The 24,515-nt window shown below is 35.6% G+C and overlaps 1 protein-coding gene across 4 annotated transcripts in view; it reads left to right on the forward strand.

The window, feature by feature from the left end:
- The window catches only part of TSGA10 (testis specific 10), a 125,291-nt gene that overhangs the window by 30,724 nt on the left and 70,052 nt on the right, over positions 1-24,515 (forward strand). For 3 of the 4 annotated variants that reach the window (XM_037806572.1, XM_037806570.1, XM_037806571.1), the window contains exons 4-9: positions 3,137-3,202; positions 4,238-4,405; positions 4,801-4,956; positions 9,016-9,186; positions 9,277-9,354; positions 10,293-10,444. In XM_037806572.1, coding sequence (XP_037662500.1) covers positions 4,355-4,405; positions 4,801-4,956; positions 9,016-9,186; positions 9,277-9,354; positions 10,293-10,444 — 608 coding nt within the window. In that variant the 5' untranslated portion in view covers positions 3,137-3,202; positions 4,238-4,354. Of the gene's footprint in view, positions 1-3,136; positions 3,203-4,237; positions 4,406-4,800; positions 4,957-9,015; positions 9,187-9,276; positions 9,355-10,292; positions 10,445-24,515 lie in introns of those variants that run through there. The other variant, XM_037806573.1, reaches the window with a different exon arrangement.

The raw sequence follows: 24,515 nt of genomic DNA on the forward strand, positions 1-24,515 counted from the left end.
GATATACATACATAATGTGGATTGTCAAGGGGTGTATCCAAGAATTGGAAAGCTGTTCGGTGAAGAGATGACTGGCTGTCTTAGGATAGAGACAGACAGCATTGATGAGGAAGGGAACACATGGATTGCTTAAATAAGCAGAGGACAGGTGGAAATCAGTCCTTTCTTCCTAGGTTAGTAGAATGCCCTGAAACCAGGAAGTAACCGAGCTCAGTAAGTGGATGTCCCAGTGTAAACTGGCTTTGGAAGGATGTATGACTGATGTTGGATATATGAACCCTAAGGAATGTTATCATCCTTAAGTCACTGGGTGTGCAATTTGGGTTTACAATTACTAAGAAGAGACTGCTTGCCTTATGTGTAGGCTAGAGAGTGAAAGAAGATAATTTCTAATGTGAGAGCTGGGAAAGAATGTTTGGATATTTACGCTGTTTGAGATTATGCTCTAGATATGTGGAGGAAGAGTCTGAGGCTAAAGCTACTGTTAGTTTTCTGGAATTGAGACAGATGATGCTACAATATTAAATTTGTTTAATGGGAAGAGCATTTCAGTTAATCATATTTCTAAAGGTCAACAGAGTAATTTTGTTTTGAGTACCTACTGTTGTATTATCTCTTGCTGCATAGCAAGTTACCCCTAAACCTTAATACCTTAAAAAAGCAAACATTTATATCTCACAGTTTCTGTGGGGTGGGGATTTGAGAGGCTAACTGGGTTGTTCTAGCTCAGGGTTTCTCAAGAAATTGTAACCCAGGTGATGGCCAGGCTGCAGTTGTGGCTTGCCTGGGACTGGAGGATCTGCTTCTGAGATGGCTCACGCAGGTGGCTGTTGGCTCCTGGCTGGTGGGCCTTCTGGAGGCTGGCTTGATGTGTTCTTTGTGACAGCCAGCTTACCCTGAGCAAGTGATCCAAGAGCAACAGCCTGGAGGAATCTGCAGTGCACACCGGCACTACTCCCCTATTCTGTTCATTGGAAAGGAGTCACTAAATCCCGTACGCAAAGGGAGGGAAATTCCTTCCCTTGAGAGGGGAGGAATATCAGAGAATTTGTGGGCCTATTTTAAAACTACCACAGCCTCTTTTGGTCTTCTCATCTTGGTTTTATCATTTATGCCTTAATACAATGTTTCTCGGATAAATGAATATAACTATTTGAAATAAGAAAAGCACAATGGTAATTTTACCAGTGTTAGTTTCTTCATATTCTTTATATTTTTAATTGAGTTGTTTGACTGAATCTCTGGTAGCCTATGTCATTATTGTTACTTTTCTGTGTGATTCATTCAATCAAAAAGTATTTCAGAGCCTATTCTGTGCACAGCATGTATGACAGCTACACATACTCTATTCTTCTCCCATGCTTTACTTTTCTCCATAGCACTTCCTTATTACCTTTCGCCTCCCTCAATCTACTCCAGCTACATCAGCCTCCTTACTATTTCTCGTAACTTACCAGACACTCTTTTGCTTTAGGAACTTTGCTATAGCTATACCTTCTGCTTGGAATACTCTCCTCCCAGATTTTCATTTGGTTAACTCCCTCCCTCCTCTAAGTCTTTGTTCAGATGTCACCTGTTGGTGAGGCCTTCACCAATCATCCTGTTTAAAATTCCAGGTTCCCTTCAGGAGCACACCCAATACTCTTAACTGTACTTTTCTTTTCTAATGTATAATATACTTATTTATTTATTAGGTTATTTCCTTATTGTCCCTCTATCCCACCTGGAATGTAAAGTTCTCAGGGGCATAAATCTTGTTTTGTTCACTCATGTATCTCAAGTACCTAGAACAGATATGAGTGTTCATTAAATATTTCTTGAATTATACAGTCATGTACCACATATATTTGTCTGTCTTTTGTTACCCTCTCTTTGACTAGATTGTAAGCTCCATGAAGACAGAGGGTTTTTGTCTGTTTTACTCACTGCTGTACCTTAGTAGGCACTCATTAAGCAATTATCAAATAAAGGAAAACTCTGGGTTAGCATCCTTACTTTTGGACCAGTTGTTTTTGTTTTTCACAGTGTAGTCAGCATTATTGTTTTAACATTATAGAAGCAGTACATGTTTATTGTAAAAATTTCAGTCCGTATAGAATAGTATAATGAAGAAAATAGCATCTGCCATAGTCATACCTTACTCTACCTGGATGCTGTCTATCTATTCCTGTTAACATTTCATTAATTATGTTCATGTGCATGTAGGATGTGTGTAAATTTTTTTGTGTGCAAATAAGATCATATATTAATCTGTTACGAGTTTTTTCACTTAATTTAGTATGGACATGTTTACACATCATTCAAAAATAGGTCCATTTCTTTTTAGTGGCTACATAGTAGTATAAATTAAAGGATTGAAGAATGTCTATCCAAAACTTTATATAACCATATACATAAGTTATGTTTCAAACAATAACCTCTCTTACTATTTCATAAACTTAAATATGACTTCCAGAGAAATTGCAGAAGAGAAGACTGGGCTGACAAACAAATGAAGTACAATAATTCCAGGATATTCAAATTCAATATATGGCAGAGAAAATTAGAGTAACAAGGAGGTTTATGAATTGGAAAATACATTAAACGAATGTGCCAACTGTTTGCAAGGAATCTTAACAACTTTGTGTAAAAACTTAGCTGCTGTGTACTCGGAGCTTACAGTCTAGTCATGGGTAAATAAATGAGTATAGGTATGTTAAATGTCATGGAATTGGTGCAGAAAGTGTATTGTGGACTGGATTGAACTAAACTATTAAACGAGTTTAGAAGAGAAAGCAGTCATGTCTTACTGAGTTGATTTGAGAAGGCTTTTATTCCAGTCAGTACTTTATCTCTTCCCTGTTGTTATCTTCAGAATTATAATTACTATTAACATTTTGTCTGAGTTCACGTGGAGTAATTCAGTAAAATAGAATCAATCAATATTTTATCCCAAACATTAGATAATTTAAAAGAACTGCTGTATTTCACCCTAGGTTCCTTTTACCATCACAGGAAAGGTATTCATAAAGGGGTAGTTTGTCTTTCCTTTTCTTAAACTATTTCACTGTCCTCATGTTTCTATTTTTAAATGGCTTCCAATTAAAGCCGTTAATTTTTTTATCTAAATAAAAACTTTTTTTTCTTTTCTTTTCAGATTGAACTCATTTGCCAACGAAATAATATAGTAGTATTGGAGGATACAATAAAAAGGCTTAGATCTGTAAGTATATTTTTCATAAATATATATTAAGGAATCATTTTATTGGGTTGATGAGATTATAAAAATTTTAAGATATATGTTTTAGCTTTCATGCCTTTTGGGACCAGTAAAAATGTTTCGTTTACTAAAATCAGTACCCACTGCCTTGTGCTCAGGGGTAGTAACCCCCTCCCCCATAAGGGTGATGTTCCCTTGCCCATTTCATCGTTACTCCTTTCTTTATAGAGGGAGACTGAACTTTCAGTAGGTTTATTAATGCCCTTAGTGATTACTTGATTAAAATGACAACTGAATGATTTAGTTCCCAAAATGTAAGGTGCATTTGTCTACATGTTAACTTTTATCCCCCTCAGTAATGCTTTTTAAGTCATGGGTTTTGTTACTTAGTTCTAATTACTGTGTTTTCTTTATATAAAACAATGAAATGAAAACTATTCTATTTAGACATTTTAATGTTACTTAAAATATTTGAAACACTCTGTCTGAAGATATGTCTGTAATTTTCTGCTAATAAAGTATTGGTAAAATAAGTGCTATAAAAAGAAATATTTTTAAATATATTAAAGTGAAGGGGAATTATGGGAATGTACTTGGAAGTACATACACATATGGGAATATCCAGCATTTAATTTGTTCATTAATTGATCAGTTATTGAAGAAAACTAGAAATTATGAACAGATGCTTTAATAGTGTATAAGTTTTTTATAAAGCAAATTGATTCCATTTCTAGGACTTGTGCTAGGTCTGTGGACATCTCTGGCCTCTCTGAAATTTTTTTACTATTTTTCCTTTAAAATTGTAAATTTGGAGGTGCTTTCAGTTTAATAAAAATATAGCACATGCAGAAATGCTGGGAAAGAAAGGTATCTAACCGCTTTTTAAAAAGTATTGCTTAATTATTTTTAAAATATTTTATTTTTAAAGTACCAAATTTAATACTTTTAAGGAGCCTATTTTTTTTTTTAACTTTCTTTTAAAAAATGATACTATAGTTTAGCTTGAAATAATGGCCTAATTTTTTCCTCCTTGGCAAGATAATTTTAGAGACTGAAAAAGCAAAAAATAAATCTCCTTCCAGACTTGATTCCTTTGTCAAGACTTTAGAAGCAGACAGAGATTACTACAAGAGTGAAGCTCAAAATTTGAGAAAAATGATCAGAAGTAGATCTAAAAGTCCAAGACGGCCATCTCCATCTTCCCGGGTAGGTTTTGGAGATGTAAATATTTTGGGGTTTGTGGCTCAGATGCCGACTTTTATTCTTTTATTTACCTAATCTGGAAATAATTCAGTTTCATTTGGCAAGAATTGTTTTATTAACAAGGCTGGAGGCAGAGGTCTCTTTAGTGGCACAGTGGATCATATATGTTGGTTCTTTACCCCAGCATGAGTTGTGGTTGGGAGGTAATCAGACAGTTGTGGAGCAATTTGGGGTGAGGCTGTTTCAAAGAGAGGAGGTATTGTAATGTTTTTCGACCTTTCCTCTGATGAGTAGAGTCATAATTACTTAAATAGAGATAGTATACTATCATAAGTAGCACTTTCTATTAGGACCACATGTCAAAGAAGAATTTTAAATTTCTTATATAATAATTGTAGGCTGCAAATTGTGACGTAGAGCTTTTCAAGACCACAAGAGATCGTGAAGAGCTTAAATGCATGCTGGAAAAGTATGAGCGTCATTTGGCAGAAATTCAGGGTAATGTCAAGGTTCTCACATCTGAGAGAGACAAGACCTTTCTTCTTTATGAGCAGGTAAACTTATTTATAAATAAACAGAAGATGTAAGTCATAACATTCCATTCTAGAGGTATGTAGTTCTTCTTTAATTTATATAAGTATTTAAATCTGCCCATCAAAGTAATTTAACATTTGGGAATTGCATTTGTTCTAAGATATTCTTAACGAAATGTTATGTATTTTCTAAAATGTTACGTTTATCAATAAGCATATGTGCAAATACATGTCATCCCCTTATCAAAAAAACCCATCATATACATGCATAAACATAGTCTGATTTTTGGAGTAAGAAATGGGGAAAGAAATGATGGGGTATGGTCATTTCATAGTGAAAAGATCAGGATATGGAGGTAAAAAAATACTAACATATCTCTGAAGTACTATAAATCACTTTAGGAATTGTTATGTAATTTGCTTAATTTAGATAGTAAAATCAGTTTGTAGTTTATCTCTACTTTCTAGCTTAAAATTGTATAGCCCCTATTAATCAAATAGCTTTTTTACCTAGAAAACATTAAACCCAGAAACGACAAACATAATTTCTTTAAAAAATTTCAGATTTTATTAATAATTATAGTTATGTAATTCTTTAGATTAAAAGCAAAGTATAATTCAGCATATGTTTATGTTGCATACTATGTGTTGCATCTGGGCTTGCTTCTCTATGAGATGGTAAAAATGATAAGACACAGACCTTGCTTTCTATAAGTTTGTAATCTGGTTGAGGAGATAAATTATATTTTCTTGCATTTATTTTTTATTATTGTAGGTCAAGTATTATAGAAGATATTGTAAGAAATAAAAAAAGGAGGCATTTTTAGTCATGGTGATCAAACTTTTGCTGGAAGAAGTGGAGTTTGAGCCTTGAATGATGATTGGGGTTTCTGTTATCCTTAAAGAGGCAGGGAGGCATTCCAGATTAAAGGAATAATATCAGGCAAAGGGTAAAGCAGGAAAATCAATAGATAAATAGATCAGTTTAAGGCTAGAATGGAGGGTATGTGTCAGTGGAGTAAAAGGAGCTAAAGCTTAAAAGGTAGATTGGACTAGAGCAGGAGTCTTAAAAGCCAGATGATAAATATTTTTGGCTTTGTGGGCCATGCGGTCTGTGTTGCAACTATTCAACTCTGCTGTCATAGCACAAAAAGCAGCCATAGACAGTACATAAATGAACATGGCTGTGTTCAATAAAACTTTATTTATGGACACTGAAATTTGAATTTCCTATTATTTTTATGTGTTACGAAATATTCTTACTCTTTCGTTTTTTTAACTATTTAAAAATGTAAAAGTCATTCTTAGCTTACAGGCATACAAAAACAGGCTGGATTTGGCCTGTGGGCCATATGTAGTTTGGGGACCTCTGGACTAATGGTTGTTCAGTGGGGCTTATATGCAGTTTATACTTTGTCCTTTGAACAGTGAGCAATCTCTTTTTTTAAGGTAGGAGAAATTTGACCAAAGTAACATCTTTACAATATTAACCTGGTGGCAATCTTATATTATCTCTTAACGTAATCTTTATATATTATCATGTAACGGTCTGTCCATAGGAGAGATTGGAGGAGGAGACGACCACGGGCAACAAAACTCTTTAGAAGGCTGTTGCAGTAGTCCACACCCAAGGCATTATGGGGCTGAGTGAGGGGTGCTGGCAGTGGACATAAGGGTAGGGATAAATGCAAAAGAAGGAAGACCTGACAAGATTTGAATTTAGGAGGAGGAACGGAAATGACTAAAGTTCTGTTGAGGGACTGAGAACTGTGACAGTAGAAGAGATAGGAAAATCATTGCTGGTTTGAGGGAAAAGATGTGTGTGGTTTTAGGCAGATGAAGTAAGATGACAGTAGTACCTTTAGGTAGTATACCATCAGGCAATAAGAAATACGGGACTGGAGTGGGGAGAGAGGCAGGAACTCGAGGTGTAGATTTAAAAGTCATCTGCTTAGAGGTGAGTTTTGAGGCTTCAGAGTGGATGAAATCTCTGAATGAGAAAGCTAAGACTAGAAGAGCAAAGAAGTCAGGATCTAATTTGGGGAAGCTTTATTCAGGAGGCAGAAGAGGAACCTTTGAAAGAGATTTTTAAAAAAGAGAAAGCGAGACTAGAGCAGCACAATGTTACAAGCCCAAGAGAGGAAACCAGAAACCAGAAGAAGCCCATTAGATTAGGTGAAGAGAATTATTAGTTGAAATCCAAGAATGCTAATTCTGCAGATTGATGGAGTTGGGAGACTGGTTATCCTGGGATGAGAGAGTGGATGGTGTGGAACTATTGGCAAAAGTGTGTCAAAGAAAGAGCAGACATAGGATGGGGAATGGGCAGTTTTTCAAGATAGGGAACCCTGTGAGTGGTTGAAGGCAGGTGAGAAAGCCAACAGAGGGGTTACTCTGTTTTTTTTTTTTTCCCCATCAAAAGTAAAATATTTACTCTTCCAAACACAGAGTTAAATGAAACAGCAAGCCACAGGTTGAGCGAAAATGCATGCAAAAGGTATATCAGATAAAGGACTAATATTCAAAATATATAAAAAATTTTTACAACTCAATAATGTAAAGCAAACAATCTAATAAAAATGAACAAAGGTTTTTAACAAACACTGAATCAAAGAAAGTATATGAATTTCTTAAAATGAGTACATGAAAAAACATCGTTAGTCATTGGAAAAATGGAATTTAAAACCACAGTAAGGTACTACTACACACCAACAGGAATGACAAAAATCTAAAAAACTGATAATGCCCAAATGTGGGTAAGTATATGGAGATTATTGGAACTTTCCATACACTATTTTTTTTTAAATTAAATTCAGTTTTATTGAATTACATTCACACACCATACAGTCATCCATGGTATACAATCCACTGTCCACAGTATGATAACATAGCTATGCATTCATCACCACAATCTATCTCTGAACATTTTCCTTACATCAGAAAGACCCAGAACAAGAATAAAAAATAAAAGTGAAAAAAGAATACCCAAATCATCCCCCCATCCCACCCCATTTGTCCTTTAGTTTTTATCCCCATTTTTCTACTCATCCATACACTAGATAAAGGGGATGTGATCCACAAGGTCTTCACAATCTCACTGTCACCCCTTGTAATCTACATTATTATATAATCGTCTTCAGGAGTCCAGACTGCTGGGTTGGAGTTTGGTAGTTTCAGGTATTCTAGCTATTCCAATACATTAAAACCTCAGAGGTGTTATCTATATAGTGCATAAGAATGTCCACCAGAGTGACCTCTCGACTCCATTTGAAATCTCTCAGCCACTGAAACTATTTCATCTCATTTTGCATCCCCCTTTTGGTCAAGAAGATACTCTCAGTCGGAGGGGTTACTCTTAAAGGCAAGAGTGAGTCATCATTATTGAGTCAAAGAGATCTTAGAGGATGCTTTTGGAGATACAGTCCAGGGTTGTGGTGAAGGCTTAGCTATGAAAATTGAGAAGTAATAGATCTTTCTCTGAGATTTGGAGATGAGCTGGATGGGTGGTGGTCAAAATTGAGAGGAAGGAAGATAAGGCAGCAAGGAGGATTTGACTTCTTCTGCAGGTGTGGAATATTTAGGGGGCTAGAGGATAGTTGAACAAGTTTGTGGAGAGTATGTTGAGTTTTCAGTAAGAATTTGCAAGTTTTTCTTTCAGGGTAGAAGTAGCCAGAACAAGGACGTGGCATATATATTTAAATAGAGAGAGGCTGGAACATTAGGATAATATTTATTAAACCAGAATTCTAAAACTGAACTGTGCTGAATTCAAATTTATACCACTACATTGATGAATGGAGTAAACCATATGTATTTCTTAGCAAAAATTCTTTCTTGCCGTGACTTCCTCCAAATTAATTTTTAAAAATATTTTTGGCAAAGATATTGTAAACCAAACTTTTATTTGTATACACTCATTTGCATTTATTTGTATAAACTCTTTTAAAATAAAAATTATACCTTTACCCTGCTGCATGCATATTAATATAGATTTGTGTTTTAACTGACTGAATATAAAATAGCTATATTTATGTCTGCTTTAAAGCTTGTTAAGCAGCATTCTGTGTCTTTCAATAATAGGCACAGGAAGAAATTGCCCGACTTCGACGAGAAATGATGAAAAACTGCAAATCTCCTAAATCAACAACAGCGCATGCTATCCTCCGGCGGGTCGAGACAGAAAGAGATGTAGCCTTCACTGATTTACGAAGAATGACCACAGAACGAGACAGTCTGAGAGAAAGGCTAAAGGTTTGAAAGAATTTTTTCTATATGAAGTATGCCAAACATATATGCAGTGAAATTGAAAGTACTTTGTTTTGTTTTTGTTTTTGTGAATAGATTGCCCAAGAGACAGCATTTAATGAGAAGGCTCACCTGGAACAGAGGATAGAGGAGCTGGAGTGTACAGTTCATAACGTAAAGAAAAATTGCTTTTGTGCTTTTGGCTATTATCTTTTAAAGGCTTCCCTTTCTCCTTTTCTGTGTTCAAAGAAGTTGTTCTTTTATTTTTCTGAGATAACTTACTATATAGTGTTTGTAGTCCTAAAATGTGTAAGGTGGTACGTATGGTGTAATTTGTCACTTTTTCACTTGTTTGTTTCCTTCTAAAAATGTGAGTAAATTCTTTTGTATGTTAGGTTGTAAAGTGTGTTCTTTTTTTGTAAACCATTTGGGATACATTCTCAGTGGTTTTAGCAACTTTCTCATCCTCCTCTTTCATTAAGATAATATTGTCAGATATGGAGAAAATGGCTTATTCTACCTAAAGGTTACAGAGAGTAGAGAGAAATGTGTAGAAATCAAAACTAATGAAAAAACATAAGTCTCAATATGAATCATCACCTTTTTACTAATCAGGGATTTAAGGTGCTGTGAATATCTATTTGAGATGCTGTATAAATACAGTTAAGGGAATTTGATTTTGTTACCAAATTTGATTGAATATTTTTTAAGTTCATTTGTAATATGTTATTGTGAGTTAAAAAAGCAGTAGATGGGAGAAACAATTGTTATTTTCATAATACCACTTTATTGTGTAATTTGTTAATGTTGGGCCACAAGGAAAAATCCTTTTGCAAATAAGATATGTTTGCTATGGTCACATTGAACTGGATGGAAAAATGTACACTGATGTACCATGATAGCTTTTATAGAAACTTTATACAGTAGCTTACTTGTTCATACTACACAATCCCTCATCCATAAAACCTCTCGAAGTATTCAGGTCTAACCTGATCTTCTCTTTATGTAAATCTTGCCATAAACCACATTTTGTACAAAGTGAGTATGTCTCTTTTGGATGATTTCTAAGGCTTTTCAGTGATGACGGTAACCATGTGATTCTACTTGCATAGCTTGATGATGAACGTATGGAGCAAATGTCAAATATGACTTTGATGAAGGAAACCATAACCACTGTGGAAAAAGAAATGAAATCACTAGCAAGAAAGGCAATGGATACCGAAAGTGAACTTGGCAGACAAAAAGCAGAGAATAATTCTTTGAGGTAAACTAAATTACCCTTAAACAACTAGTAGTGTACTAATAGCTCTGCTTTCTGTAGTGTACTTTATAATGAAAATTAAGTTATTTGTTGACTTTAATTTCTAAGATGATTATTATGAAGCAGTTGTAGAAACCTCAGTACACATTAAATGATTTCCCCAAGATCAATCAAAGTAGTGTGTCACACTTACCTAGATATCAAACTTCTACCAGTCTTAATCTTAAATTTTGCAAAAGCCTCAAGGTTTAACTGAAATAGCTTTTTCAAAGCCCTCTGGGTAGAGAGCATCTTTGTCTTTGGTACTTAATTATTTAATTTACCTTTGCAACTTTACTTCTATTCTGTTATGTGAACAATGTAAGAAAGCATAAAGTGCAGGTTTGACAATAGCTAAAAAAAAAAAGGTGATTTAGGAAATAATGAAAAATCATAGCAGAGAAATAGAGATATGTAATGGAACTTGGCATTTCCTGCATACTGGTATGGTAGCAGAAGAAATACCAGTTAAAGAAGCCTACAGTTAGTAAGTATAGGGAATGAGTTTTAAAAAACTTATATGTGAATGATTATACTTATAGTATCTGTTATGAGAATTAGAAGTTCTGTAGATTCAGGAATGTTGAATTTCATTGCATCCATGAGTATTTGAAAACAGTTCATGTGAGTGTGAAATATATTATTAAAACTACAGAAAATACTTTGTCTCCATATGAACTCGAAGAGTCCTGCTTTGGTCCTTCAGGGGTCTGTGGTACATGGATTGTAATCACTTGCCAGGACAAATAATCAATCAAGTTCTTTCCCTGCACTTGTTTTCTAATTTCCTGCTTGTAAGGATATTGCAAGCTCAGGTAAAACAAAAATGATAATAAAACAAGACAGCAACAACAACAACAAAGAAAACCTTGGAAAAAGAATATGAAGAAAATTGAAATCACCCATAATTTCATAACACAAAGAAATCTGTTATTAATATAGATGTTTTCAAGCAGAAATTTTTCTGTGTGTATGTAAGCTTTCTGTGTATTTGAGATCATCCTGAATAAGGCTGTATATTTGGCCACTTTCACTTAATTATATACTGTGAGCATTTTCCCATGTTATTGGAAGTTCTTTGAAAGCATTTTAGTAGTTAATTAAAATATTCCAGCAGATAAATGTATAATAATTTTGAGTTTGTGTGTGTGTGTACATTTATTTACTTTTAACAGTTTTATTCAAATACATTTGACAGTAAGTTACACATATTTAAAGTATACACTTTGGTTAAGTTTTGGCATATGTATGCAACTTTGAAACCATTGCCACAATCAAGATAGTGGCTGTATCTACCACTTCCAAAAGTTTCCTTGTGTTCCTCAGTAATTTCTCCTCTCACTCCCCCTCCCCACCCCTGGTCAAGCCCCAAGCAACCACTGATCTGTTTTTTGTCATAGAGATTTTGTTTGGATTTTCTACAATTTTATATAAATGAGATCATATAGTATGTGTTCTTTTGTTGGACTCCTTTTACTCAGCATAATTATCTTGTTATTTATCAGCGTTGTCATATGTAATCAAGAATTCATTCCTTTTTGTTGCCGAGTAGTATTATATTGTATGGATATACCGTATAGACTTTTGACTTGTTTCCAGTTTGGGGCTATAACAAATAAAGCTGCTACAAACATTCTCATGTAAGTCTTTGCATGGACATATGTTTTTATTTCTCTTGGATAAATACCTAGGAGTAGAATGGCTAAGTCATATGGTGGCATATCTTTTTAACTTTTGAAGACACCATTAAACTATTTCCCAATGTGGATATATTAATATGTTTTGCTCCAGTAGTGTCTGAGTGTTCCAGTTGTTACATGTCCTCACCTATGCCTGGTATGCTATGTCTTTTATTTTAGCTATTCTAGTAGTGTATATTGTGTTTTTAATTTGACCTTCCCCAGGGACTGATGATTTTGAGCATCTATTCATGTGCTTATCTGCCATCCATATGTCTTCTTTTGTGAAGCATCTGTTGAAATCTTTTACACATTTTTATTGTCTTGTTTATCATATTATTAAGTTTTAAAAGCCCTTTCTAAATTATAGGTACAAGGCCTTTGTCAGGTGTATGTTCTGCAAATATTTTGCGGTCCATGGCTTGCTTTTTATTTTTTTAACAGTGTTTTTTAAAGAGCAAAAGTTTAAAATTTTGATGAAGTGCAGTTTGTTGATTTTTAAAAATTTATGTTGAGCTTTTTGTGTTCTTTTTAGGGTTTGTCAAGCTTAAGTTCACTAAGATTTCGCTCCATTTTTTCTTCTAACAGTTTTATAGTTTTAGCTCTTACTTTTAGGTCTATGATCTGTTTCAAGTTAATTTTTGTATATGGTGTGAGGTATAGATTGAAGTTCACTTTTTTTTTTTTGCATATGGATATCCAATTGTTGCAGCACTATTTGTTGAAAAAAATATTCTTTCTCCACTGCATTGTCATTGCGCCTTCATAGAAGGTCAGTTGTCCAGTAGGTGTAGATACGATTCCTGATTATCTGTTTTGTTCCATGAATCTAGTTAGGTGTTTTGATGCTAGTAAAACACTCTTGATTATTGTAGCTTTATAAGTCTTCAAGTCAGGTAGTGTTAGTCCTCCAACTTTGTTCTTTTTCAAAGTTGTTTTGGCTATTCTAGTTCCTTTGTGTTTCTTTCTTTCTTTTTTTTCTTTCTTGCATTTCATTTTAATTTCAGAGTCAGTTTCACAACTTCTACAAAAAAAGCTGCTGGGAATGTCATTGGAATTGGGGAGAAAATGACATATTAACAGTATTGCATCTTCTCATCCATGAACACATTCTGTTGTTCCAGTTGTTTAGGTCTTCTCTAATTTCCCTCAGCAATATTTTGGAGTTTTTAACAGACAGATCTGTGCATCTTTTGTCAGCTATCTCTAAGTATTTTGTAGTTCTTGATACTCTTATAAAAGGAATTTTTTAATTTCACTTTCTCTAAGTATTTTGTAGTTCTTGATACTCTTATAAAAGGAATTTTTTAATTTCACTTTCTGATTGTTTATTGCTAGTGTATGCAAATACAATCTTAAAAGAATCAACTCTGTATTTTAGAACAGTTTTAGATTTATAGAAAAATTGTGCAGATAGTCTAGAGTTCCTATATACCTCCTACCGGTATCCCGTTACTAGTATCTTACATTTGTTACAGTAAATGCAGCAATATTGATACGTTATTATTAACTAAAGTCCATACCTTATACAGATTTCCTTAGTTTTTTAACCTTGTGTTCTTTTTTCTGATCTGTGATCCCATCCAGGTTACCAAATTGCATTTAGTAGTCATGTCTCTTTAGCTCCTCTTGACTATGATAGTTTCTCAGACTTTCCTTATTTTTGATGACCTTGACAGTTTTGAGGAGTACTGATCAGATATTCTGTAGAATGTCTTTCAACTGGAGTTTGCCTGATTATTTGTTATGATTAGACTGGGGAGGAAGATCATAGAGGTAAAGTACCATTCTCATTACATTATATCAAGGCTGCGTCCTATCAACATGATTTATCACTGTTGTGTTTTGGCTTTGACTGTCTGGCTGAGATAGTGTTTGCTATAAAGTAACTGAAAGTTACTATTTCACCCCTTTCCATACTGAATTCTTTGGAAGAATGTCACTATGTGCAGCCCACACTTAAGGAGTGGAAAGTTATGTCGCACCTCCTTGAGGGTGGGGTATCTACATAAATTATTAGAAATTCTGTATAGAAGACTTGTCTTTTCTCCCCAGTTTGCTTATTTATTTAATCATTTGTTTATATCAGTACGGACACACAGATATTTGTTTACCCTTTGGTTTATAATCCAGTACTGCTGTATGTTTTTTGTTGCTCAGCTTGTTCCAGCTTTGGCCATTGGGAGCTCTTTCAGCTGGCTTCTGTGTTCCTTTCAAATTACTACCCCCATTGATGTGAGTTTGCTTATTTGTTTGTTTGAGCACTTCCTTACTTGCTGACGTTACAGGATACTCCAGGTATATTTTGTGTATTTCCTGCCCCAGTCCTAGAGTCAGCCATTTCTCCATAGAGCCTTGTTCCGTTTGTTGGAGAATGGTATTAGAAACCAAGATCTGGGTGCTAGGTGTATTTGCTATTAGGGTTTCCTTCTTCTAGTCCCCTTCAGCTGACAAAGTAAGGAAATATGTATCTACTAACCCATATATAAATATGTATTTATAAATATTTCTGTATGTAATGGTCTGTATATTAAGCAAAACAGGCATTCATCCTGATATTTCCAAATCTATTCCATTGCAACATGGATAATTCTAGGCTCATCCCCTTGCTTATCTGTTACCTCCTACTCCTATTCCACCATCTGTCATCAGTTTACTTAATTCTTCACTTCCGGTATACATGTATAGTGGATTCATAAAGCCGCAATCCCTTGAGAAACAACTTTTGTCAACTAGAGTACGGTACTTCTATCCGTGCATATTTAACTTGAAGGTTTTTGAGGGCATTCACTCGTCTTTTAACTACCCTAGGCAAGTTTTCAGTGTATCCTGTTGGTGTTTCTACCAGACCATCAAGTCTTTCTTGAAGGCTTGCAAGAATCTGAGGATTTTGCATCATTTGAACAGTCAGCTGACATGCTTTGATTTTTGTTTCTTCACCAGTTTCTTCTTCTGCTACTTCTTCAGCATCATCCAATCTTGATCAAGTTCGGACTGTTTGTTGTCAATGTCTGCCATGTTGTAAGAACTCCAAATATCCTGGCAGCTAGTACCAGGAGCCAGGCGGTCAGAGCATGGCAGCGGCAGCGGGAGAAACAGGAGGCAGCGCCGCAAGAAGATGGTGCTAACAAGTCCTTATTGCTTTTTATCTTTAATTTTAAAAATTTCTCAATGATGGGAAATTTCAAACATATATAAAAGTAGTTGCTCAATCCTTCTATACCTTTCCCCAGCAAAGTAGAAAGATTCTTTTTAAGAAATGTTTTGTTTTTTCTTAATCCAGCTTTTCCAGTTACGTACAGTGGGAAGCTTCTTCAATTCCATTCCCATCCAAAGATCAAATAATCAACTAAATTTTTTTATTTTTTAAAAAATTATTTCATTTTTCCATTTAGCTCTTTATTATCTCTGAAATTAATTTTGACCTCTGGTACTAGTTTTATTTTAATTAAAAGAAACTGTAGAAACATTCTTAGATCAGTATTCTTCAAAACAAGGACACAGCTGTTGACTTCCAGGCAAAATGGCCTGTGAGTTCATGGGACTTCTCAGGACTGTGCTTCAAAACCAGAGTCTATAAACTTTTTCTGCAAAAGGCCAAATAGTAAATGTTTTGGCTTTGTGAACTATATGGGCTCTCTTGCAACAACTCAACTCTGCCATCGTGGAGTGAAAGCAGCCACAGACAATTATATAAACAAATGACCTAGCTCTATTCCAGGAAAAAACTCGTTTAAGAACAATTAAATTTGAATTTCATATTAAAAAAACAGGCAGTGAGCCAAATTTGGCCCACAGAATGTAGTTTATTTGTCCCTGCTCTAAAATTAAATACATAGCATAAAATGTTTTATAAAATATTTTAAAGTAAGAGTCATGCTTTATTACAGGAAAAGGTTTTGTAGATTTAAATGAAACAAATACGTAATAGTAAGTGCAGACGTGTTGGCCTCTAGATCCAGAAACAGGTAGTAATTGGAAGTTCAGTACCTAGAGGGTTATGGAGAACAGATAGTCCCCATCCATGGCAGGAGTTCAGAACCAAGTTCACTGTAAAACCAGTGGCTGAGGTGAGACTTGTGTGCCCAGATACTGAAGCTGAAACAATGATCATCACCTGGAGCTCTGGCTGCAATTAGCCACTGCCTTTTTGGTATTTGGAGAAGAGACCCTTTTGTGTATAACCAGTCATCTGTTGGCTCAGGAAACAAATCTATGAGATCCGGATGGACAAATGACCCTGAGTTACCAAGTAGATGACCTGGTTCTGAATTGAGGGCTTTAGTGGGCCGGGTAATAGCTGTAGGAAAACCGGCAGCACAATTAGGTGAGTTCAAGAAGAGGGAATAAAATCCATGCTCAAGAAATTTCCACTCAAGATTTACTTACAAATTTACATTTCAAAGCACATGAGGAAAATGAACCTCACGAAAGAGACTTCAGGTTCCACAAATGGGAGAATGTACTTCCAATAAAATACAGTGTGAGAAATGCTCTAAAATATATGTTTAAATTCCTCAAAGAGTTAAGGTAAAAGAGTTTGTGCAACAAAATTAAATGGACAACAAACAAGAATAGGTGGAAATTAAAAAAAAAAATCTGGGAAATGAAAAAGTCCTTGGAGAGAAGAAAAATCTATAAAAGCTTAAAATGCTTGATTAGCATTAGATGTATCATAAAAAGAATTAGTCATTTAAAAGATAGTATTAAGGAATGACCTGAGAACGTACCACACCTCAGAAAGATAGACATGGAGATGTGAAAAAAGATGATGAGAGTCATGCAGATGGAGAAGCTCCGACAAAAAGAGTTCCAGAAGTAGAGAAGCTAAGGGTGGAGTTGAGGCAGAATTTGAGGAGAGAATTCCTGAGAAGTTTTCAAGATTGATGAAAGGTATAAATCAAATTATAGGTGTACACTCAGTGCTAAATGGAATAAATAAACAATAGACCTACAGTCTAAAGCATCACAAAATTTAAAATAAAAGTCCACTACCAAAGGAAAAAAAGCAAATTATTTTTTCTGAATAATAGCATTTAGGCTGGAAGGTAGTAACTTCAATGTGCTGATGGAAAATATCAGCCAGAGTTCTATAACCAGCTATATAATCATTTCAGGGATAAGGTTAACATTAAAATCTTTTCAGTCATGATGATTTAATAACTTAACTATCTTTGGACCCTCACCAAAAGACTATTAAATGTACTTTGACAAGTGAAAACAATAAGCCCAGTTGGCAGGGGTGGGATATAAACTACAAGCTGGAGGAGGGGGTGTGGAAGGGCCCAGCAAGTGGGCCATGAGCTCCTCCCACTGTTTATAAAGTTTTCTTGACTCGGTACTCACCCAGTTACTGTTTTCTGGAATTCTGAAAATTCCTATGCCAGCTTTTGCTGGTTGTTGAAAGATGCTGTGAGGGGACAGCACCCTGGAGCATCTTACAATGTCCTCTTGTCAACTGGAACTCCCTGGACCTCTTTATTACATCATCCCCATGTCAGTGGGTGGAAGTAGCCTGCAGGGCCAGGGGAGCCTGGGGCGGGGGTCGAGGTCTCCCTCCCTGGCAGCCAGGCCAGGTGCCCTGGGTTGGCAAGGCCACATGTGGCAACTGCCAAAAGAAGTCTGGGCCATGAAGCTTTGTCCTTTTTGTTCACTGTATTTTCTTTCTTTTCCTCAGACTGAATAATCTCAACTCTTGACCTGTCTTCAAGTCACTGACTCTTTCTTCTTCCAGTTCAAATCTATTGATCCCTTCTAGTAAATTTTTCATTCAAGTTATTGCATTTTCCAACTCCAGAATTTTGATTTGGACCTTTTTATATTTTAAAAAATTTCTGTCTCTTTATTGATATTCTCTATTTTGTAGACATCATTTTTTATACTTTCCTTTAATTTTTTAGACATGGTTTCCTTTAGTTCTTTGGCCATGTGTATAATGGCTGAATTAAAATCTTTGTCTAATAAGTTCAACCTCTGGGCTTCCTTAGGGACAGTTTTATTACTGCTTTTTGCCCTGTGTGTGGACCTAAATTCCTGCTTCTTTACGTCTTGTAATATTTTATTGAATACTGGGCATTTTAAATAACATAATGTTGCAATCCTAGAAATCATATTCCTCCACTCCCCAGCATTTGTTATTGTTGCTGTTTGCTTTTTTTTTTTTAGTGACTTTCTCACTAAATCTAAATTTACTAAATCTAAATTCACTAAATTACTAAAATCTGTAAAGCCTATTTTCTTTGTCTTGTGCAGCCACTGAAGTCTCTGCTTGGTTAGCTTAGTGGTCAGCTAATGAGTGGACAGAAATTAAATGCCTTGATCTCATAATTCTCTCAGCTTTGTCAAGGGGCTGTGTGTGTGGGGGGGGGGGGTAGTATGTGTTCAGTGCTTTGGCAGGCAGTTTACAGCTCTGCCTTTGCCTTCACATCCTCACAGCTCCTCAAGATTAGTCAGGTCTTAAAGCTTAGGGCCTTCATAGGTCTTTCTGGGGATGCACACAGCCTTTGGATTCACTTAGCTCCTTATGTGCATGGATTTCTAGATCGTCATGAACTTTCCAAATTTTTGCAGAGCTCTCTGTGGATACCTCATTCCCCAGTTTTTCCTTTTAAGGTTTTTGGTCAGCCTCTTCTTAGCCCCATTTGATAACTCCATCTCAGCCAGCTTCAAAGTTTAGTAATTGCTGCTGTTTTCAATAAATGCAATTACAATTAAGACTGTTCATACAGAGCAAGCTTGGAGTCAGGTCAAATAATACCAAGCTTTGAGAATGGTGCTTTTCAATCCAATAGGTGAAAGAGAGACAGTCCTTTGAGGTTGGGATTTTTAGGAGCTCCAAACCTGTTCTGCCAGCTGCAGTGACTAGTAGGCTGCTAGTTTTCACAGTTACCATAGTTATAAGGCTTTCGGTTTTCAAGCCTATCACAGAGCTGGGGAGAGGGGGGTGGAACTAGGGCATGTTAAAAGGCCACAAAGCTCACTGTTTTACCACGATTCAGCCTTTTTTCTTGAATAAACTCTCCTTGGATCATTGCAAGCCTCTAGTTAATTTTCAGATTTCTGAAATGGTTGATAGTGATAGTTTTTGCTAGTGTATTTGTTACTTTCACAGAAGATTGGCTTTTTTGGAAGTCATTACTTTGTCTTTCTAGAAATTGGTTTTCCTTCTTCATTCCTTTTGCTTTAGATTTTTAAGGACTGTATTTTTCTCTTTCAATTCTGATTAATTTTTATGTTTTTGTAAAACCTTTATGTTTCCAAAATCAGATCTACAAAATAAGATATGATCAGAGAAGCCTAGCTTTCACTCCTGTCCATTCTACTATGTTTTTTCATCCACACAATTAACTATTTCTTTAATCTTATGGTTTATCGTGGTATTTTTTTTTTTTGATATGAGAGAATACATATCTTTATTTGTTCTCTTCCCTACTTATATGTATAGTAACATAATTAGGCATAACTTTCCACCTTGCTTTTTGACTTAACAGTAAATCCTGAACATCACTCCATACACATCTCAATGGTACTCCAGTTTTTTAACATACCATTGTTTTTCTGCCAGATAGGGTGGGAGATTTTTACATTCTTCTCTCAGAAACTGGGTAATTTAATCTTACACTTCAAAGATATAAGACATTTGACTATTACAGGAAAAATTGATCTGTTAGACACCCAACAAATAGGGAATTTGCACTCATTTCAAGCACAATAAGTTATTTGCAAGATATGAATATATACTGCTCCACAAGTGAAGACTCAAAAAGTTCCAAATATTTCTTTGACTACAGTACAAAAATTTATAAGTCAATAATAAGATGGGGCAAAAATCTGTTACTTTTGGGAATCAAATAATATGTTCTGAAATAACCCATTAGTTAAACAGGAAATCAAAATGTAAATTATTAGATATTTTGAACTGAATAATATCGATAATCCTGTATTTTCAAATCTTGCAGTTAAAGTAGTACTTAAAAAGATATTTATAGACTTAAGTGATTTATTAAAAAACAAGAATGATTGAAAGTAATTGAGCTGAGTATCCAATTCAGTGAACATTAGAACATATCCAAATAATACAGGAGGAAAGATAATAAAGGGTAGAAATGAATGAGGAAGAACATTTTCAAACAGAGTTGATCAACAAAACTAATATCTAGTTCTTTTAAAACACTGATGGGCAAACCTCTAGTTTAATCTAGTAGAACTGAATTAAAAAGAGAGAAAAAAAAGAGTAGGCACAAATAAATAACGTTAAGAACAATTAAAGAGCTAGAACCAAAAATAGACACTCTTAAAAATCACGAGATAATAATTATGAACAACTTTATTTAAAAATTGGAAAATTTAATTGAAAAGGACAATTTATCTTGGGTTTTACTGTAAGTCTTACCAGACTTTGAAAGAACTGCTAATACATACTTAGACAGACTTTCAGAGAAGATACAATGATGGAAAACTACCCAACTTATTTTTTGAAGGTATATAGTAACCTAGATAATAAACTGAAAAAAGAGAAGAAGATAGATCAATATTACTTTTGTCCATAGATGCAAAAGCATAAATAAAATATCAACAAGCCAATTCCAGCATAGTTCTTCAAATGCATACAAAACAAGCCCAATATCATGATGAAGAGGATTAATCCTAGAATGCAAGAAGGATTCAGTATTAAAATTTTACAAATTTACTACATTGACATAGTAAAGAAAAAAATCCATAGGAGACCCCCAATAGATGCAGAAAAATTGTTAGATAAAGATCACCACCCATTTATGATAAAAGCAGTCATAGTGTACTATGAATAAAAGGTTTTTTTTTTTTTTTAATTACAGCAATATGTTATTTAATTATGAGCTTAAAAACATTGTTTTTAAAGCCAGAGACAACATGAGGAGGCTGTGCTAGTTTGGATCTGTCATGCACCCCATAAAAGGCCATTTTCTTTTAATCCAATCTTGTGAGGCAAACCTATTGTGGGTGGGACCTTTTGATTAGATTGTTTCTGTGGAGATGTGACCCCACCCAGTCAAAGTGGGTCTTGATTAGTTTACTGCAGTCCTTGAGAGAACTCAGGGAGGGAGCTCAGAGCCAACACAGACCCAGGCATTTGGAGAAGCTGAAAGAGACATTTTGGAGAGAAGCTAAGATATGTAATCCAAAGTTTGCCCCCAGGAGAAGCAACTAAGGACCCACAGGAACTGAGACAGAAACTCAGAGACATTTTGGAGAAAGCCACTGAAACCAGAAGCTAAACCCAGGAGAGAAGGTTCAGCAGAGCCAGCCAAGTGCCTTCCCATGTGACAGAGGAACCCTGGATGCCGTTGGCCTTTCCTCAGAGAAGGTATCTACCTCTTGATACCTTAACTTGGACATTTTCATGGCCTTAGAACTATAAATTTGCCACCTACTAAATCCCCATTGAAAAAGCCAGTCCATTTCTGGTATGTTGCATTCTGGCAGCTTTAGCAAACTGGAGCAGAGTTCTACCACTGTGAGTGTTGTTCATCATTGTCCTGGAGCTTCTGGTCAGTTCGAATGACAAGACAAAGAAATGTGGTAAAACGTTAGAAAGGAAACTTCAAAATTGTTATTGTTGCAGATGATACGATTTCTACGTGGCAAAATCCAACAGAAGATGCCACTTAACCATAACAACCATCAGAATTACATTTTTTTAAATCTACAGAATAGCTCACCACCCACAGCTGATAAGAAAATATAATTTTGAATGATCTCATTATCATAGAAATAAAATTTGTATGGTAATTAGAAATAAATTACATATGTGGCTTGCATTATATTTCTGTGGGACTGTGCAGACCTAGAGAGTGCCCATATGATAAAAATAAAACTGTACTTTCCCCAGCTTTGAGGCTCCTTCAAGCATAATCAAGAAGGAACACTGTACAGGAGTCAGGAAGCTTTTGCTCTGAAGTGCTAGGTAAAATTTAGGCTTTTTAGGCCGTAAAATCCCTGTTGCCTCTATGCAACTCTGCCACTGTAGCAAGAAAGCAGCCATGGACAATATATAAATGAATGAGCTTGGGTATGTTCAATACATCTTTATTTATAAAAACAAGTTGCAGACTAGATAGCACCCATGGGTCATAATTTGCCAGCCCCTACTCTGCAGCTTCTCAGCTGCCATATCAGCCTTTTATCCCCTTTCACTTGGGTCTCCAAAAGAAGCACAGCAATCCCAGGTTATGCCCTCATCTCTCAATCAGCTCTTTATACCATTTTTTCTAACCTCCATGCACCTCTTCTTCCTATCTCCTGAAATCCTTTATTGTGTCCTCTGGAATTCAAATTTAGTAGTCAGTAAAATTCCTTATACTTTTCAACCCCATGCTCTTTCTCCCCCTCCTCTCCATTTAGGACTCTGATGGTATGAATGTTAGATCTTTTGTTACAGTCTTACAGATCCCTGATACTGTATTCATTTTCTTCCAATGTGTTTTTTTTTTTTTTCCCCTTTGTACAAATTGGCTAATTTCTATTGTTCCATCTTCAGTTTCTCTGAACTTTTCCTCCGTCCTCTCCTTTCTTCTTTTTCTTTCTTTCTTTTTTTTTTTTAAATTTTTCTTTTTTCTCTTATTAAGGATGGGGCAGAGTAGTCTGAATTGGGTTATGAGGCCCCTGTGCAGGATACCTCATCTCAGCCACATTCTTCTTTTGAGCCCATCCCTGGAATTTTAAATTTTGGGGTATCTTATTTTTCAGTTCTAAAATTTTCATTTGGTGGTTCTTTATATTTTCTTCTTTGTTGAGACTAGTTTTTCTTTTGTTCTAAGCATCTTTATAACTTCTCATGGAAGCATTTTTGTGACTTAAAATCCATGTCAGATAATTCCAATATCTGATTCATCTTGGTACTGTATTTCTTGATTGCCTTTTCTCATCCATTCTACTGGGTTTTGGTATGATGAATGATTATTTCTTGTATCTTGAGCATTAGGGTAATTATGTTAAGAGGCTTTGGATTTATTTGAGTCTTCTGTTTAAGAAGGCCTCCTCTATCACCACACCAACAGGTGCAGGAGTGTGCCACCTTTCTATGGCCAGTGAGAGTGGAAATTCATGTTCCCCACTTGACCTTCGCTGACACCACCCAGGCAGGTGGAGGGAAGGATAGGATGGATGTCTAGCTCCCCATTGGCCTTTGCTGGCAGGAATGGGGATGCAGCCACAGTTTTCCCCATGATGTTTGCTTAGGGTAGGACAGTTGTTAGATAGTTTTTTCTTGCTAGGCTGTCCTTTTCTTGGTCCTTTGGTGAGTGAGAGAAGGATTTGGGGGGGCTCCTGTTGGTGTTTCTGTGTTGCCAGCTTCTCCAGCCCCTAACCTAGAATACATGAGGCAAAGTAAAACCTCAGAGAACTCACCGTTGCATTGTTCTAGGTCCCACAGGCTCTAGCTGGTCTTCCTTCTTGTCTCCACCACTCAGTCTTCGTATGTTTATTATATGTTATGTATTAAGGATTGTTTTTCATTTTTATTTTTTGCTGCTCTTAGTAGGAGGAATAGGGAGAAGTGCATCTGCTTCTTGTCTGTAACCGGAAGTTCTATACATTTTTTAACCTTCATGTTAAAGTTCTCTCTAGCTCTGGCCCGTCTCTCCTCTGATGACACTGCTTTCCTTGCAGCCACTCGCAAGTAGTGGCTGTTTGCTCCGCCAAACCTCAAGTACCCCTGGGCCTGGAGGGAGGTGAGTGTCCTCTTTGTTCTTCATGGCTGCTCCCAGACTCTTTTCTCTCTTCTGATAAGCACCTAATTTTGAATCTCATGCCATTAGACTAAACCTGTGATGTTTCTTTATCAGTCTTCCTGGGTTGCTGTCATTCACTTCTGGAAAGTTCACTGTTATTCTCTCCAATACTATTCCTATAATGATTATTGATGATTTTTATATCCATGTAGATGATCTTTCCAGTATCCTGACTTCTAAGTTCCTTCATCTTGTCCCTGATTCTTGTCACTAAAATATCTGCAACTAACTCCTCTTTAATCTCATTTTCATACATGTCACTCTCTGAGCACTTCTAGTACTCCAGATCTAATAATCCTTTGTCTCCACTAGGACCTTCAATCAATCAATTCTTTACCTTTCTACTGTTGCTTAGCTCCCTAATTTTTTCACTTTCTTCCTTGCCTAGTTTAAATTCTCTAGTCAATTATTAAAATCTCTTCTTGGCATAAAGTTTAACTCTCTTGCACCTCTCTCACTTTGTTGTACTTGCCTGGTTAAACCACAACTCTATTTAAAACAAGTGCTCCAAGGCTAGAAGTGGCTGAAGAAAAAAACATCCATGCTGGTTGGTCTTACCTTATGCTCTTCTCCCTACAACATCCATCA

This window comes from Choloepus didactylus, chromosome 17 (assembly GCF_015220235.1).
Source record: "Choloepus didactylus isolate mChoDid1 chromosome 17, mChoDid1.pri, whole genome shotgun sequence".
Classification (NCBI taxonomy): domain Eukaryota; kingdom Metazoa; phylum Chordata; class Mammalia; order Pilosa; family Megalonychidae; genus Choloepus; species Choloepus didactylus.